Source organism: Aphidius gifuensis, linkage group LG6 (genome assembly GCF_014905175.1).
Source record: "Aphidius gifuensis isolate YNYX2018 linkage group LG6, ASM1490517v1, whole genome shotgun sequence".
Lineage (NCBI taxonomy): Eukaryota > Metazoa > Arthropoda > Insecta > Hymenoptera > Braconidae > Aphidius > Aphidius gifuensis.
The window spans coordinates 7,636,144-7,655,445 of record NC_057793.1 but is presented as its reverse complement, the minus strand read 5'-3'; the positions used below and the strand labels follow the sequence as shown (position 1 = coordinate 7,655,445).

At 26.4% G+C, this 19,302-nt stretch overlaps 2 protein-coding genes across 2 annotated transcripts; both read left to right on the top strand.

Moving 5' to 3' along the window:
• Nucleotides 1-52: 52 nt before the first annotated feature.
• On the top strand, nucleotides 53-12,497 carry LOC122859262 (sushi, von Willebrand factor type A, EGF and pentraxin domain-containing protein 1). The gene is given in 8 exon segments (XM_044162699.1): nucleotides 53-216; nucleotides 776-922; nucleotides 1,006-9,447; nucleotides 9,527-9,650; nucleotides 10,188-10,378; nucleotides 10,460-11,650; nucleotides 11,749-11,865; nucleotides 11,952-12,497. Coding segments are annotated over 8 exon segments (10,395 nt in total). The 5' UTR covers nucleotides 53-65; the 3' UTR covers nucleotides 11,984-12,497.
• Nucleotides 12,498-13,992: 1,495 nt separating this feature from the next.
• LOC122859261 (proton-coupled amino acid transporter-like protein CG1139) lies at nucleotides 13,993-18,832 on the top strand. Its single transcript, XM_044162698.1, has 7 exons — nucleotides 13,993-14,712; nucleotides 15,084-15,136; nucleotides 16,045-16,170; nucleotides 16,341-16,613; nucleotides 16,688-16,772; nucleotides 16,865-17,513; nucleotides 17,594-18,832. The coding sequence occupies exons 1-7, from the start codon at nucleotides 14,677-14,679 to the stop codon at nucleotides 17,842-17,844; spliced, it is 1,473 nt and encodes a 490-aa protein (XP_044018633.1). The 5' UTR covers nucleotides 13,993-14,676; the 3' UTR covers nucleotides 17,845-18,832.
• Nucleotides 18,833-19,302: the final 470 nt, after the last annotated feature.

Below are 19,302 nucleotides of genomic sequence, written 5' to 3'. Positions count from 1 at the left end.
TCAGAATAGATGAATCAATAAAAATGTTAATTGAATTTTTTTTTTAAAGGTATGGAAGTGAGCTCATGGTAGTTGAATCATATACAGAAAACAATATGTCAATTACCATGACCGGGCGACATCATGACCGTTACTGGCTGGGCTTAGCTTCGTTGGATGACTTGAGAACCAACACACTAGAGTCAGCAGCAGGAATGCTTGTCTCTCAGTATGCAGGTAATTTTCAAAAGAAATTTTGTTGGCAAGAATAGCTCAAATAGTTAAACCACGTAAGAATCTTTGATTGTATCGAGATCACGAAAATGCGGAACCCTTGTGATACTTGACAGCACGAAGATACTCTTTTCCCATATTTTTCTCGACAATGCATTTAAAAGGCATATTTATCTCAATTTTTATACACGCAAGCATTTCATTTTATTCAAGTTTTAATTTTTGCATAACTTCATTAGAACGTATTAATTAATTATTAACTTAAAAAAACCTCAGTTAAAATAATTCTCCGTCTTTTCTCCGCTATTTCTCGTCAACTGACTCATCAGAACGAGAATCTCCAAAATTTCTCCGTCTATTTGTCTATAGCGAGTCAAAAAATGCCTGAAATTTACCGCGCTTTTCGATTGAAATTTAAAAGACGGAGAAAAGTCCGAGATTACTTCACCGTTAAGTCAATTGAAAAAAAAAAAAAAAAAACGGACAAAAATGGAACTATTTTAACCAATTTTTTTTTTTATTAATAATTAAAATGATGATTTTTATTTTTTTGTTTTACCAGGCTTCTGGGCATCAAAACAACCAAATCCAAAATCCGGTGAATGTGTTGATGTAGCTGTTACTGATGATCAACAACAACAATCATGGGAATTGACAACATGTGAATCATTGTTACCTTTTATGTGTCGTGCAAATGCTTGTCCTGCAGGTTATTATTAAATTATTATTATTAATAATTATTATGTTTATTAAATATAAATAAAAATAATAAATTAATTGTTAAAATTTCAGGATCATTCCATTGTTCAAATGGTAAATGTATAAATTCTGCATTCAAGTGTGATAAACAAGATGACTGTGGTGATTATTCAGATGAAATTGATTGTTCAAATAATTGTCAATATTACATGGCAAGTAGTGGTGATGTTGTTGAAAGTCCAAATTATCCACACAAATATACACCATTAAGTAATTGTAAATGGACACTTGAAGGTCCACAAGGTCATAATATTCTTCTTCAATTTCAAGAATTTGAAACTGAAAAAAGTTTTGATATTGTACAAATTCTTGTTGGTGGTAGAACTGAAGAAAAATCAGTTAATTTAGCAACATTATCTGGTAAACAAGAATTAAGTAATAAATTATTTGTATCAGCATCAAATTTTATGATTATTAAATTTAGTACTGATGGATCTGTTGAAAGAAAAGGTTTTCGTGCATCATGGAAAACTGAGCCACAAAAATGTGGTGGTGTATTACGTGCAACATCACAAGGACAAATATTAAATTCACCTGGTTATCCACAAAATTATCCAGGTGGTTTAGAATGTCTGTATATTATACAAGCACAACCAGGACGTATAATATCACTTGAAATTGAAGATTTAGATTTAGAAATGAATCGTGATTATATACTTGTACGTGATGGTGATACACCAATGAGTAAACCAATAGCAAGATTAACTGGTAAAAAACATGATAATCCAAATGTTATTATGTCAACAAGTAATAATTTATATTTATATTTTAAAACATCATTGGGTGATTCAAAAAAAGGTTTTAATATACGTTATAGTCAAGGTTGTCGTGCAACAATAATATCAATGAATGGAACAATACAATCACCATCATTTGGTTTAAATGAATATCCAAATAATCAAGAATGTCTTTATCGTGTTAAAAATCCAAAAGGTAGTCCATTATCATTAAAATTCATAAATTTTAATGTACATAATACGGATTTTGTACAAGTTTATGATGGCTCAAATACAAATGGTTTACGTTTACATTCTGGTGATGGTTTTACATCAAATACAAAACCAAAAATAACATTAACTGCTGAAAGTGGAGAAATGCTTGTTAGATTTGTATCAGATGCATTAAAAAGTTCAGCTGGTTGGCAAGCTGAATTTTCATCAGATTGTCCAGTATTAACAGCTGGTGATGGTGCACTTGCAAGTAGTCGTGATACAGCATTTGGTACAATTGTTACATTTTCATGTCCACTTGGACAAGAATTTGCAACTGGTAAAACAAAAATATTAACTGAATGTTTACCTGGTGGTAATTGGTCAATAACATATATACCAAAATGTCAAGAAGTTTATTGTGGACCAGTACCACAAATTGATAATGGTTTTTCAATTGGTTCATCAAATGTAACATATCGTGGTCTTGCAACATATCAATGTTATGCAGGTTTTGCATTTCCAACTGGTAGACCAATTGAAAAAATATCATGTTTAGCTGATGGTAGATGGGAAAAAAAACCATCATGTTTAGCATCACAATGTGCACCGCTACCTGATGCACCAAATTCAAATATGACAATATTAAATGGTGGTGGTAGAAGTTATGGTACAATTGTACGTTTTGAATGTGAACCTGGTTATGTTAGATCTGGACATCCAGTTATTTTATGTATGAGTAATGGTACATGGTCTGATAATGTACCAACTTGTACACGTGCAAAATGTACAATATTACCAATTGTACAAAATGGCATTGTTGTTGATACAAATAGAGATTATTATTATGGTGATGAAGCAAGAGTACAATGTAATCGTGGTTATAAATTAACTGGATTAAATATTATAACATGTGGTGATAATCAATTATTTCAAAATGTTCCAATATGTGAAGATATTAATGAATGTGCATCAAGTCAATGTGATTTAGCATCAACTGAATGTATTAATAGTCCTGGTGCATTTTCATGTAAATGTAAATCTGGTTTTTCACCAACAATGGAATGTCGTCCAATTGGTGATTTAGGTTTAATAAATGGTGGTATTTCTGATGATTCAATAACAGTATCAAGTTCAGAAAATGGTTATACTAAAAATGGCATTAGATTAAATCATGGTGATGGATGGTGTGGTAATTCAATTGAACCTGGTACAAATTGGGTTATGATTGATATGAAATCACCAACAATAATACGTGGTTTTAGAACACAAGTTGTTGCTAGAAGTGATGGTAATATTGCATTTACATCAGCAGTTAGAATACAATATACTGATAATTTAACTGATATATTTAGAGATTATACAAATCCAGATGGTACACCAGTTGAATTTAGAATTGTTGAACCAACTTTATCTGTATTAAATTTACCAGTACCAATTGAAACACGTTATATTAAATTTAGAATACAAGATTATGTTGGTGCACCATGTGTTAAATTAGAAATAATGGGATGTACACGTTTAGAATGTTCTGATATTAATGAATGTTCAATAAATAATGGTGGTTGTCAACAAAAATGTATTAATAATCCTGGTAGTTATTCATGTATGTGTAATAATGGCTATGAATTATATAAACAAAATGGTACAGCTGGTTTTAATATTGGTAAATCTGAAAATGGTGAAAGAGATGGTGATTTATATCAAAGAAATAAAACATGTGTACCAGTTATGTGTACAAATTTATCAGCACCAGATAATGGTAAAATATTATCAACAAAAGAAAAATATCATTATGGTGATATTGTTAAATTTCAATGTAATTTTGGATATGTATTAGCTGGTTCAACAACTGTACATTGTACATCAAGTGGTGTATGGAATGGTACAACACCAGAATGTCAATTTGCAAAATGTGTATCATTACCTGATGATAAAAATGAGGGTTTATCTGTATTAAGAAATGATGAGACAAGTGTATTGGTACCATTTAGTCAAAATGTAACACTTAAATGTGGTAGTAATGGTAAATCATTGAGAAATACAGTAACATCAGATTTTCGTCAATGTGTTTATGATCCAAAACCTGGTTTACCAGATTATTGGTTATCTGGTGCACAACCTGGTTGTCCACGTGCTGATTGTGGTAAACCATTACCAACACCAGGTGCTGAATATGGTCAATATGATGATACAAAATATCAATCATCATTTTTCTTTGGTTGTCAGGATACATTTAAACTTGCTGGACAAACAAATCGTCATGATAATGTTGTACGTTGTCAAGCAAATGGTGTATGGGATTTTGGTGATTTAAGATGTGAAGGACCAGTATGTGAAGATCCAGGAAGACCAAGTGATGGTGTACAAATATCAAGAAGTTATGAACAAGGATCTGAAGTACAATTTAGTTGTAGTAGACCTGGTTATATATTAATTAATCCAAGACCAATACAATGTTTACGTGAACCAGAATGTAAAGTTGTTAAACCACTTGGTATTGCATCTGGACGTATACCAGATTCATTAATAAATGCAACATCTGAACGTTCAAATTATGAAGCTAAAAATGTTAGATTAAATTCTGTAACTGGTTGGTGTGGTAAACAAGAATCATTTTCATATATTAGTGTTAATCTTGGTAAAGTATATAGAGTTAAAGCAATTCTTGTAAAAGGTGTTGTTACAAATGACATTGTTGGTCGTCCAACTGAAATACGTTTTTTTTATAAACAATCTGAAGAAGAAAATTATGTTGTTTATTTTCCAAATTTTAATTTAACAATGAGAGATCCTGGTAATTATGGTGAACTTGCAATGATAACATTACCAAAATATGTACAAGCAAAACATGTTATATTGGGTGTTGTTAGTTATATGGAAAATCCATGTCTTAAATTTGAATTAATGGGTTGTGAAGAGCCAAAAATTGAACCATTACTTGGTTATGATTATGGTTTTTCACCATGTGTTGATAATGAACCACCTGTTTTTCAAAATTGTCCACAACAACCAATTGTTGTACAAAAAGGATTAGATGGTGGTTTATTACCAGTTAATTTTACTGAACCAACAGCAATTGATAATAGTGGTAGTATTGCTAGATTAGAAGTTAAACCACATAATTTTAAAACACCAATTAGAATATTCCAAGATACTGTTGTCAAGTATGTTGCATTTGATTATGATGGTAATGTTGCAATATGTGAAATAAATATAACAGTACCAGATTTAACACCACCAAAATTAAGTTGTCCACAAAGTTATGTTATTGAACTTACTGATCATCAAGATAAATATTCAGTTAATTTTAATGAAACAAGATCAAGAATAAATGCAACAGATTCATCTGGACCAGTTAAAATTATATATTTACCTGAAAGATCAATAATACCAATTGGTGGATTTGAAAATGTAACTGTTTATGCTGTTGATTCAAGTGGTAATAGAGCATCATGTCATTTTCAAGTATCTGTACAAGCAACACCATGTGTTGATTGGGAATTAAAACCACCAGCAAATGGTATTACAAAATGTGTCCCTGGTAATTTAAATATGAAATCATGTACTGCAACATGTAAATCAGGTTATCGTTTTACTGATGGTGCATTAAAAAAATCATTTACATGTGATCCAATAAATAAATGGTCACCAGCATCAGTTGTACCAGATTGTGTATCAGAAAATACACAACAAGCTGATTATCATTTTATTGTATCAGTTATTTATCGTGCAAATGGTGCATTACATCGTTCATGTGTACCACAATATCAAGATTTATTGGCACAATCATATAATAAATTAAATGCTGCATTAACACATCGTTGTTCAGCTGTTGATGTTAATATGAATGTATCATTTATACGTTCAATACCTTTATTAATGGAAGAAAATTTATTAAAAATAGATTTTGTATTAACAATTGTACCAGCAGTTAAACAAACTCAACTTTATGATTCTTGTGGTCAAACATTAAGTATTGTATTTGATTTATCTGTACCACATAATACTGATTCAATTGATTCATTATTAAATGTATTATCAATTGGTAATCAATGTCCACCATTAAAAGCATTAAAATCAACAACATCACGTGATTTTACATGTAGTATTGGTGAAGTATTAAATATGGATACAAATGATGTACCAAGATGTCTTCATTGTCCAGCTGGTACATTTGCTGCTGAAAAACAAAAAACATGTACACCATGTGAAAAAGGTTATTATCAAAATAGTGATCGTCAAGGTTCATGTTTAAGTTGTCCATTTGGTACATATACTAAAGAAACTGGATCAAAAAATATTGATGATTGTATACCAGTATGTGGTTATGGTACATATTCACCAACTGGACTTGTACCATGTCTTGAATGTCCAAGAAATAGTTATTCTGGTCAACCACCAACTGGTGGTTATAAAGATTGTCAAACTTGTCCAGCAGGTACATTTACATATCAACCATCAGCACCAGGAAAAGATCGTTGTCGTGCTAAATGTGCACCTGGTACATATTCTGATACTGGTCTTGCACCATGTGTTGTATGTCCTAAAAATTTTTATCAAGCACAACATGGTGCAACAACATGTATTGAATGTCCAACAAATATGTTTACTGATAAATCAAATTCAGCTGGTAGAGAAGAATGTAAACTTGTACAATGTGGTGATTCAGCATGTTATAATAATGGTCTTTGTGTACCAATGGGACATGAAACACAATGTTTATGTCCAGCTGGTTTTTCAGGAAGAAAATGTGAAATTGATATTGATGAATGTGCATCACAACCATGTTATAATGGTGCAACATGTACTGATTTACCACAAGGTTATCGTTGTAAATGTCCAACTGGTTATTCTGGTATAAATTGTCAAGATGAAAAATCTGATTGTAATAATGATACATGTCCAGAAAGAGCTATGTGTAAAGATGAACCTGGTTATAATAATTATACTTGTCTTTGTCGTTCTGGTTATACTGGTGTTGATTGTGATATAACAATAAATCCATGTACTGCTAGTGGTAATCCATGTAATAATGGTGCAACATGTGTACCATTACAACAAGGAAGATTTAAATGTGATTGTTTGCCTGGTTGGGAAGGACAAAGTTGTGAAATAAATACAAATGATTGTGCTGAACGTCCATGTTTACTTGGTGCAAATTGTACTGATCTTGTTAATGATTTTAATTGTGATTGTCCATCTGGTTTTACTGGTAAACGTTGTCATGAAAAAATTGATCTTTGTTCTGGTAATCCATGTTTAAATGGTATTTGTATTGATAAATTATTTATTCATCAATGTATATGTCATCCTGGTTGGACTGGTTCTGCTTGTGAAATAAATATAAATGAATGTTCAAATAAACCATGTAAAAATAATGGTCAATGTTTTGATGGTATTGATGAATATACATGTATTTGTGAGCCTGGTTTTACTGGACAACAATGTCAACATACAATTAATTATTGTTCATCTGAACCATGTCAACATGGTGGTTCATGTATTGATCAACTTGAAAGTTTTATATGTAAATGTCGTCCTGGTTATGTTGGTTTACAATGTGAAGCTGAAATAAATGAATGTTTAAGTGATCCATGTAATCCAGTTGGTACTGATCATTGTCAAGATCTTGATAATAATTATATATGTCATTGTCGTAAAGGTTATACTGGTGATGCATGTGAAATAAATATTGATGATTGTAAATCAGAACCATGTCTTAATGGTGCAACTTGTCTATAAATGTGTGATGGCATATACATTGGAATGTGTCAAAATCATCCATGTCAAAATGATGCTGATTGTGTTAATTTATTCCAAGACTTTTTCTGTGTATGTCCATCTGGAACAGATGGTAAACAATGTGAAACAGCACCAGAAAGATGTATTGGTAATCCATGTATGCATAATGGACGTTGTCAAGATTTTGGTTCTGGTCTTAATTGTACTTGTCCTGATGATTATACTGGTATTGGTTGTCAATATGAGTATGATGCATGTCAAGATGGTGCATGTAAAAATGGTGCAACATGTATGGATAATGGAGCTGGTTTTACATGTGTATGTCCACCAGGTTATACTGGTAAAACTTGTGAAGATGATATTATTGATTGTAAAGAAAATTCATGTCCACCATCAGCAACATGTATTGATTTAACTGGTAAATTTTTCTGTCAATGTCCATTTAATTTAACTGGTGATGATTGTAGAAAAACAATACAAGTTGATTATGATTTATATTTTACTGATACAACAAGAAGTAGTGTATCACAAGTTATTCCATTTTTTACTGGTGGACAAAAAAGTTTAACTGTTGCAATGTGGGTACAATTTACACAAAAAGATGAAGCTGGTATATTTTTTACACTTTACAGTGTTAGTTCATCATATGTACCAACAAATCGTAGACCAATGATTCAAGCACATAGTAATGGTGTACAAGTATCATTATTTAATGATTTACAAGATGTTTATTTACCATTTAGAGAATATGCAACAATTAATGATGGACAATGGCATCATGTTGCTGTTGTTTGGAATGGTGAAAATGGTGGTGAATTAATACTCATAACAGAAGGTTTAATTGCAAGTAAAACTGAGGGTTATGGAAGTGGAAGAAATTTACCACCATATGGATGGACAGTATTGGGTAAACCAAGAAGTGAAAATACAAAAGGTTATACTGAATCTGGTTTTCAAGGACATTTAACAAAAGTACAAATATGGTCTAGAGCATTACATGTTACAAATGAAATACAAAAACAAGTTAGAGATTGTAGAACAGAGCCTGTATTATATCAAGGACTTGTATTAACATGGGCTGGTTATGATGAAAGTTTTGGTGGTGTTGAAAGAATTGTACCATCTCATTGTGGTCAAAGAATATGTCCACCTGGTTATGGTGGTAGTAAATGTCAACAACTTGAAGCTGATAAAATATCACCAAAAGTTGAACATTGTCCTGGTGATTTATGGGTTATTGCTAAAAATGGTTCATCAATTGTAACATGGGATGAGCCACGTTTTTCTGATAATGTTGGTGTTGTTAAAATACAAGAAAAAAGTGGTCATAGATCTGGTCAAACATTATTATGGGGAACATATGATATTAGTTTTGTTGCATATGATCAAGCTGGTAATTCAGCTGGTTGTAATTTTAAAGTATATGTACTTGCTGATTTTTGTCCTCAATTAAATGATCCAGTTGGTGGTACACAACAATGTAAAGATTGGGGATCTGGTGGACAATTTAAAGTTTGTGAAATTAATTGTAATCAAGGCTTGAGATTTTCACAACAAGTACCTAAATTTTATACATGTGGAGCTGAAGGTTTTTGGCGACCAACTAATGATCCAACATTACCAATTGTTTATCCAGCTTGTACATTATCAAATTCAGCACAAAGAGTATTTAGAATTAAAATGAATTTCCCAACTTCTGTACTTTGTAATGAAGCTGGACAAGGTGTTCTTAAACAAAAAGTTAGAAATGCTGTTAATTCATTAAATAGAGATTGGAACTTTTGCTCTTATTCATTTGAAGGTAAAAAAAATAAATAAATATTTTTTAAAAAGGTCTAATTTAATATCTAATTTGTATTTTATTTTTGTTTTTAAAAAAGGTACACGTGAATGCAAAGATTTGAAAATTGATGTACAATGTGATCATAGAGTTCGTACAACAAGAGAAGTCAATGAAGATGATGGTGGTACATATATAATTTCAGCTGATGTTCCAGCAGAATCGTAAGTTGGCTTTATAATAATTTATTTATTTTATTTTATTATTAAATATAAATTTTATCTTGTTAAAAAGAAAAAAATTTATGTAAAAAATATTTCAAGTGTACTGAAGTATTAGAATGCAAAGTAAGATTTTATTAGCAGAAAAGTGAAACAAAAAAAAATATATAAAAAACATGATACTAAATATTTGGTTATCAAAACACTTATCTCACTAATAACTATGAAAAAAAAAAAATAAATAAAAAAATAATAATCTTGGTTTGACAGGAAACAACAAACTGGGAATTAAAAAAAATTAATTAACAATAATAATGTACATAAAAACTAATAAAATAATCATTAATTCATTAATCACAGGTTTAATAATAAATAAGGGCGTGATATAACAAATATATATACTTAAAAATAATAAATAATCATCATCGCAATGCTGTAAATAAATATATATGCCTATACATCGTAAATCAACATAATTTTAATTTTTTAATTTACATTTATAATACAAATAATAATTGTTTTTGTTTTTTTTTTCAACAGTGATCCAATTCAAAATTCAAATTCAAATGATCGTGCAAATGTACAGAATTTATTGGAAAAACTAATTCTCGAAGAAAATCAATTTGATGTTCATGATATTCTTCCAAATACTGTACCTGATCCAGCTTCTTTGATTCTACAATCTGATTATGCTTGTCCAATTGGACAAGTTGTTATGGCTCCTGATTGTGGTAAGAATAATTAACTAATTAATTTTAATTTATAAAAAAAAATATATTTTAAATATAATAAATATAATAATTTAATTACAGTTCCATGTGCAATTGGTAGTTATTATGATGAATCATCACGTACATGTCAACCTTGTCCAGTTGGTACATATCAAAGTGAATCTGGTCAGCTAAAATGTAGTAGTTGTCCAGTAATTGCTGGACGTTCAAGTGTAACAATTGGTTCAGGAGCAAGAAGTGCTGCTGATTGTAAAGAACGTTGTCCAGCTGGTAAATTTTATGATGATAATGATGGTCTTTGTCGTAGTTGTGGTCATGGTTTTTATCAACCAAATGAAGGAAGTTTTTCATGTTTACTTTGTGGTCTTGGTAAAACAACAAGAACAGCTGAAGCAGTATCACATGAAGAATGTCGTGATGAGTGTGGATCCGGTCAACAATTAGCTGCTGAAGGTAAATGTGAACCATGTCCAAAAGGTACATATCGTAGTCAAGGTGTACAAGCAGCATGTCAAGCATGTCCATTAGGTAGAACAACACCAAATATTGGTTCATCAGCTGTTGAAGAATGTTCATTACCAGTATGTGAACCAGGTACATATTTAAATGGTACACTTAATCAATGTTTACAATGTAAAAAAGGTACATATCAATCAGAAACACAACAAACATTTTGTATACCATGTCCACCAAATACAAGTACACAAAATTTAGCAGCTAAAAATAAAGATGAATGTACAAATCCATGTGAAATGAATGGTAAAGATATGCATTGTGATTCAAATGCATATTGTTTATTAATACCAGAAACAAGTGATTTTAAATGTGAATGTAAACCTGGTTATAATGGTACTGGTACAAATTGTACTGATGTATGTACTGATTATTGTGACAATGAAGGTACATGTATTAAAGATTTACGTGGACAACCATCATGTAGATGTAGTGGTAGTTTTACTGGCAAACATTGTGAAGAAAAATCTGAATTTTTCTATGTTATGGGTGGTATTGCTGGTGGTGTTATAATAATTATATTTATTGTATTATTAGTATGGATGATATGTGTTAGATCAACAAGAAAACGTGAACCTAAAAAAATGATTACACCAGCTACTGATCAAAATGGATCACAAGTTAATTTTTATTATGGTGCACCAACACCATATGCTGAATCAATTGCACCATCACATCACAGTACATATGCACATTATTATGATGATGAAGAGGATGGTTGGGAGATGCCTAATTTTTACAATGAGACTTATATGAAAGGTTTGTTAATGTTTTTTTTTTAACCACTAAAATATGTTTATGGATATTTTAAAAATTCAATTTGTTAATTTGAAATATTTTTAATTTTATTTTAACAGAGAGTCTACATAATGGAGGTAAAATGAATAGTTTAGCACGTTCAAATGCTAGTATATATGGCACCAAGGATGATCTTTATGATAGACTGAAACGTCATGCATATTCTGGCAAAAAAGGTAAATATCAATCACATAAAAATAATATATTAATATATTAATAACAAATGAAATATTGTAATTTAGATTAAAATTAATTTGTTTAGATAAAAGTGACAGTGACAGCGAGGGTCAATGACAAATCAATAATATGTCAACGTTTCTTTAAAATCACTAAAGAAACAATGAGTCATCATAATTAATAATCATAAATCGGCATGGTGTTGTTGGGGCTCATTGAAATAAAAAAACATAATTTTCATGATAAATTTTTTTTTTTTTTTTTATAAATATATATATACTTGTATGAATTTGTTGAAATCGAGTGAGCCCACGACGACTCAAGTCCTGGAGAAATGATCGAAAATATCGATCATTTCTTCGGCACATTTGTCGAAATTTTTAAATTACCAATTTTTTTTTTTTTAAAATAAATTTAATTATTTTTATTTAATTTTAATATGAGCGAATGAATGATGATCGAATTTATTTTTTAGTATGATTGTTTTTCTATTTTAATTGATATTATTTAAATAACAAAAATTAAATTACTTGAAATTTTATACAATTCATTTATAATATTTAAATGCAATTTTAATTAATTTTCATGAATTTTATATATGAGATACACGACTAGGTGCGATAGTGACAAGTGTGCTGTAATTAAAAAACAAAAAAAAATATTTCATCTTATATATTTTAATTCCAAAATATAAATAAATTAATTAATAAAATTTATTATTAATATTATACATACCTAAAAGTAATTGTTATGATAAATATGTATCTGTTTATTATTATTATTTTTTTTTTTTGTAATATAATTAACATAGACAAAAAATAAAATATCTCTGATTTATAGAAAAAAAAAAAAATATTATATATATCACGTGACAATGTAATAAAAAGTTAATTTTACCATTTGTAATTTCTGTGTTTTTATTATTATTATTATCATAGTAAAACCTTAGATTTTTTTTCTTTTTTTTTTTTTTGCGTCGTAAAAAGGTGTGGTTATATTATGGTATTTGAAAGGCCAAGGTATTTTATGATTTAGATTGTCCCAGATTATCCTGCTTAAGAAATCATAGCACGAATTTAAAAAAAATAAAAAAAATTGAATGTATTTTTTTTGAATTAAATAATATATTTATTTAAAAATTTTTTTTTTTTTTTTCTATTATTTTAATTAGTTATTTTTCTAGACTGTAAATATTATTTTATAAAATATAATGATAATTTATTTTGATGAAATAAATTAATTTCGAGTTATTGACCGAAGAAAAAAAAAATATATGTATATATTTTTAAGAGTGGGAAAAGTGGGTTTTTATAAAATTTGAAATATGTATTGACAAAGAGAGAAACTTGGGATGTTAGTAAATTTTCGAAATGATCAGTAAGAAATAGAAACAGTCTTGTGGTTAAATTGTGTTGATGCTCTCTCAGTTGATAATGACAATACATTTTAATATATTTTACATGTCATTTATCACCTGCCAAATAAAATTTATATACAAATAAACAAGTTATTAACAACCTGATGACGAATTATCTTTATATATTATTATTTTATTATTTTACAAATATGACAACAATTTAAAAGATACACACACGAAAGATAACAAAGTATATGAAAAATAAAAATTTATCATTATCGAAATAATATAACAACACATAACAATTCAACTTTTTTTTTTTTTCTTTTTTTTTCATATTATATTTACGAAAATTTTAAGTGAAAGTGATTTTTGGTTTTTTTTTTTTTTTTTAAATATAAAAATTTATTATCAAGTTTTAAAAAAAATAATTAATATATTTTTGAATTGATTGATCACTTGTTTTTATTAAAAATAATTCATCAAATTATTATTGTTAAATTTAAAATTATTAATTTATTTTTATTTTTAATTTCTACGAATTTTTCCAACACATATTTTTTGTTATCGATTATTGTTCACCAAGAAAGATAAGAAAATAAAAATTCCAAGAAAATAATATTATTTAAAATAAATATCGAAAAATTTTGATGAATTAGTAACTGAAAATAAATTCTGACACAATACACAAAATGACCAGTGACAAACTAGAAAATTAAAAATAAAAAAAAAAAAAAAATATCATACTTCCTTCGGGCAACGATTATACACTACTCAACGACGCATAAAACTAATTTTTATAAAAACTTGACTATTTCAATATCTCATAAAAGTTATAATCTATTTTAATATTTTTTTTTTTTTTCAAATTTAAACAGTCGTTAGTCTACCATCACCAAGTAAACATCCTCTATTTTTAAATGATCATTAAAAGACTACAGAATAATTAAATATTTAAATGACATTATAATAAAATATATATTTTTCATTCAACTATTTATTATTAAATTACAATAAAATATTTTTATTGAAAAAAACCTTGAAAAAACATTGTGTAGTGAAAGTGGAACAGGAAAATCAAGGAAAAATTATCATTGAAATTAATAAAATTAAATTAAAAATAAATTTAATGAAACAAAATAAATCACGGTCATCAAAAAGTACATTGTGATCATATTTTTATCATATTGATAAAAAAAAAAAAATATAAAAAATAAAAAAATAAAGCCAACAACGTGTGTTAAATCTAATCGATCAATCAATATATTAACATTGAGTCTGTTGGATCAGTCTGATTACTGCTGTCGTTCTTCACACTGGTGTTTCCTTTTATTTTTTTTTTTCATTTATCAAAATCAAAGTGTCTCAATCTTTGAATTTTCAAGTGCCATTGAATTAAATAAATTATTAAAATATATATATTTAAATAAATTATTCATTACAAGGTTTAATAATGTCGGAGAATAATTTAGGATTCGTGTCGAGTAGAGTGAGTATATAATTTTTTTTTTTTTTTTTTATTTATAATATATTTATATATATATATAATTAAAATATAATAATGATAGTTTTGAAAAATTTATTTGTCATATTTGATAATATATAATGACTCATTAGGAGTGGAAAATTACCAAAAACTTTTGACAAAAAATATAATGATAAAAAATAATTTAAAAGAAAAAAATATATTGACTTTTATATAATCAACTGGGTTAAACCAAACAAAAGAAGAAAAAAAAAAAAATTTAGTCATAATTGTTTTTATTTTAAAATATTTAATAATCACCTTGGCATAAATAATATATATTTTATTTTTTTTTTCTAATTTATTTATTAAATATTTGTTATTTTCCATTGAAGGAATCATTTGAACCAAAAAGTCTACAAACAACAAATGGCACTGGAAAATCAAAGTAAGTGTTATTGTCTATTTGTTGATAAAATAAATGATAAATTATTTGTTTATTTTATTCTTTAAATTTATCATAGAAAAAATAAATAAATATTTACATATTTAAAATATTACTATTTCGAAAAATTTGATCATATGGAAATATTTGACCACCCACGTTGCTCATTAATATTATTATTTGATAAAAAAAAATCATTAGCTATCACTGGATTTTTAAATTAATTCACCAAGCAATGACATCATCAAAGGAAAAAAAATATATATCCATTTGTTGTGTAATTTTTTTATAATTACGTAAAATTGTTTGATTTAAATTTCGATAACATCACTTATCATATATAATTAATTTTAATGTTTTTTTTTTTTTCATTCAATATTTATGTTTTATCATTGAAAAAAAAAAAAAATTAAATACTCCAATTTTTTGATCATAAAAAACGACAATTAAATTAAACAATGGAATTTTTTTTTTGTGTTTGTTTTTGTTGTTTAAAAAAAATTGAACCATCATATTAAATAATTTACTTCTTCCTATTTTTTTTTTCTATCGAAAGATAATTTTTGTTCCAATTCGATTTTTGATCATATCTAAACACACATGCATAATGTATGTCAGTGTGATAACTAGCAATAGTTGTATACACAATGAGTATGATGAGCTAGTATTTTTTTTTTATATTTTTTGTAGTTGCATGTGCTAAGTGTATTTGTAACACCTGACACGTAAACATACCTACTTAATTTATAATTTTTTTCATCAAATATATAAGCTTATAATTAAAAAAACAAATAAATATATTAATTAAACAAAAAAATTGATAGTATTTTTATAGATAAAAATTGAAAAAAATTAATTTTTATGTTTAAATAATTAATGAATATTAATTTTCATTTTAATTATGTTAACAGTGGAAATTCAACGACGAAAAATGATGAAATGCATTCAATTGAATTTAAAGATCGTCAAAAACAAAATCCAGTCACTGAAAATACTTATGAGCCTTATGATAATAGAATGGTTCAACATCCGACATCGTAAGTACTTGTAAATTAATTAAATTAAATATACATGTAAATATTTAAAATAAAAAAAAAATAAACTAAAGTGAAAGTTTAAAAATCAAAAATAATTATTTATTATTTTATTATTGTAAATTAAATAAATTTAAATAATTAATTAATAATTTTTTTATTTATTTTTTTAGAACATTGGATACATTATTTCATTTGTTGAAAGGTAGTTTAGGAACTGGAATTTTAGCAATGCCTCAGGCATTTTCACATTCTGGATATGCAGTTGGTGTTATTGCAACAATTTTAATTGGATTATTTTGTACATATTCAATTCATATATTAATTAAATCATCTTATGAATTATGTAGAAGACGAAAAGTACCAGCATTATCATATCCAGCAACAGCTAAATCAGCTGTACAAGAAGGACCATCATTTTTACATCCATATGCATCATTATCTGCGTAAGTTTAATTTTTTTTTTTCAAATTTATTATTGTTTATAATTTTATTTATTTATTTATTTATTTTCTTTCAGTCATATTGTTAATGTTTTTTTACTTGCTTATCAACTTGGTACTTGTATTGTTTACACAGTTTTTATCTCACAAAATCTTAAAGCTGTAAGTATATAGAAAAAAAAAAAACAAATTATTATAATTAAAAAAAAAAAAAAATACAAATACAATTTTAATTATTTATAATTATTTTTTAGGTCATTGATGCTATTTTGGGATTTTCGAAAGATGAAACTCGAGAAATTTATTATACACTGTTAATATTGGTGCCACTTATATTCATAAATTGGATAAGAAATTTAAAATTACTAGCACCAGTATCAACTGGTGCAAATGTAATAACATTAATAAGTTTTATATTAATAATATATCTCATGTGCCTAAATGAATTTACATTAAATCAACGTAAAATTGTTGGTAGTTTTACTGATTTTCCATTATTTTTTGGTACTGTATTATTTGCACTTGAAGCTATTGGTGTTATACTTCCATTAGAAAATGAAATGAAAAAACCAAAATCATTTAAATCAAAATTTGGTGTACTTAATGTTGGAATGTTTATCATAACATTGATGTATGTTTGTATGGGATTTTTTGGATATATTTTTTATGGTGAAAAAGTTGATGATAGTATTACATTAAATTTACCAAGTAACGGTGATGATGGAAGTGTACTTGCAAAAGTTGTACAATCATTATTGGCAGTATCAATTTTTATGACACATTCATTACAATGTTATGTTGCAATTGATATTATTTGGAATCTTTATATTAGTAAAAGAGTTGTAGAATCAAAACAAATATTGGGTGAATATATTGTAAGAACAGCTGTTGTTATTGGAACAGGTGAGTTTAATATATATAATTGTTTTTAAAAAATTTTCAACTATTTATTAATTTATTTTTTGTTTAATTTTCTATTTTAGTATCATTGGCAATGATGGTACCAAATATTGGTTTTTTTATATCATTAGTTGGTTCATTTTGTTTATCAGCATTGGCACTTGCATTTCCAGCGATTATTGAATCATGTACATTTTGGAGTGTACAAAATAAAACACAAAATAAACTTATGCTTATTAAAAATACTGTTATTGTTATAATAGCATTTATTGGATTAGTTTCTGGTACATATGCAAGTTTTACACTTTTAAACAAAGAAAAAAAAACAAAATAAGTAATTAAGTAATTATATTAATTTTTTAGTTTTTTTTTTTTTTAAATAATGTACAAAGTTTTATGAAAGTAATAACTTTTCTTTTTTTTTTTTCAAGTATGTTTAATGGATCAATTTAGTTATACTGGTATATATATTGTTTCTATATATTACCTATATATTGATAATAAATAAAAAAATTTCAAGTGTATTTATTAAGTTTACGAGACCGATGTGTGTGCTCTCTTTTTATACAATAAACATGTTTACTTTTGAAAAGTACACTTGTCTAAATTTCATTTATAATATCATTGAAAATTAATTAATTTATTAATTTTAAAAATTTGAGCATGCTGGGTATAGTAAATTTTTTTGAAAAAATAATATAAAACTTGAAAAATATTAATTTAAAAAGAAATCTAAGTCTGTTAAAAAAAAACAATATGAAAAATTACAATTAAAAATGAACAAAAAAAACACTTTGAAAATTAAATAGAAATACAATTAATGTGTCTTAATTAATACAAAAAAAATTGTCAACATTTATACACAAAAAATTAGCGAAAAATATATTTTTCTTTTGTTAAAAAAATAATAAATTATGACATAAAAATAAATTCATAAACTGTAGTTCGAATATTTGAATATCTTTGAATTTACTTTCAACAGATAAAGTAGTAAATGACAGTAACAATTATTTTTACAATTATGAAATTAATAATTACATAAACGTAAATCTAAAATCAATTAAATTTTTATAGAATAGTTGTTTGAATGATTTATCTTAAATTATTTATTTATACAAATTGAATAAGCCTATAATAAATTATTAATTTTTCTATCTATAAATATTTATATTTCGTATTAATTAATTATCTTAAATTACTCATTATAATTAAAAACATACGTAAACCATTCATGTATCTACAATTTTTTTATATTGATAAATTTAAAATTGATCTTTTAAAATTATTTTAATAAAAGCTATTAAAAAATTAAAAACATTATCTTTAATTTCTATTAACAGAAAAAAACCTTTTTTATTTTCCAATAGTTGTACAAATTATTCAATAAAATTTTTATTATCCAACAATTTTAAATTAACTTCATGTTAATTCATAAAAATTAATAGATAAATAAAAAATTAATTAATCACTAGTACAAGTTATCATCATAGGTAATACAAATAAAAAAACTTATAAAATATTTTTTTTCTACTTTTAAAAATCTAATTTTCATTTAATAAATTTCTAAAAATTTCAAGCTTCTAGTTTTTGTTTTTATTTTGCAATAATTATATAAACATTTTTGTTGAAATTTGATTAAAATTTACATCAGTATCATGTGAATTATAAATATACAGCAACTCCAAGTGATTTTAAAAATAAATAGGCGAGCTTTTTTTACCTAGCAAGAGCTTTACTGTGTGTTAAATTTAAAAAGTATATTACAATAAGATATTATATCATCTGCGTCACA

Bases quoted from the DNA above. Each gene is read 5' to 3' on its own strand.
- LOC122859261 (XM_044162698.1), top strand. From the start codon at position 14,677: ATGTCGGAGAATAATTTAGGATTCGTGTCGAGTAGA. The intron at 16,171-16,340 runs GTAAGTACTTGT...TTATTTTTTTAG, and splicing joins ATGGTTCAACATCCGACATC to AACATTGGATACATTATTTC. The intron at 16,773-16,864 runs GTAAGTATATAG...ATTATTTTTTAG, and splicing joins TCTCACAAAATCTTAAAGCT to GTCATTGATGCTATTTTGGG.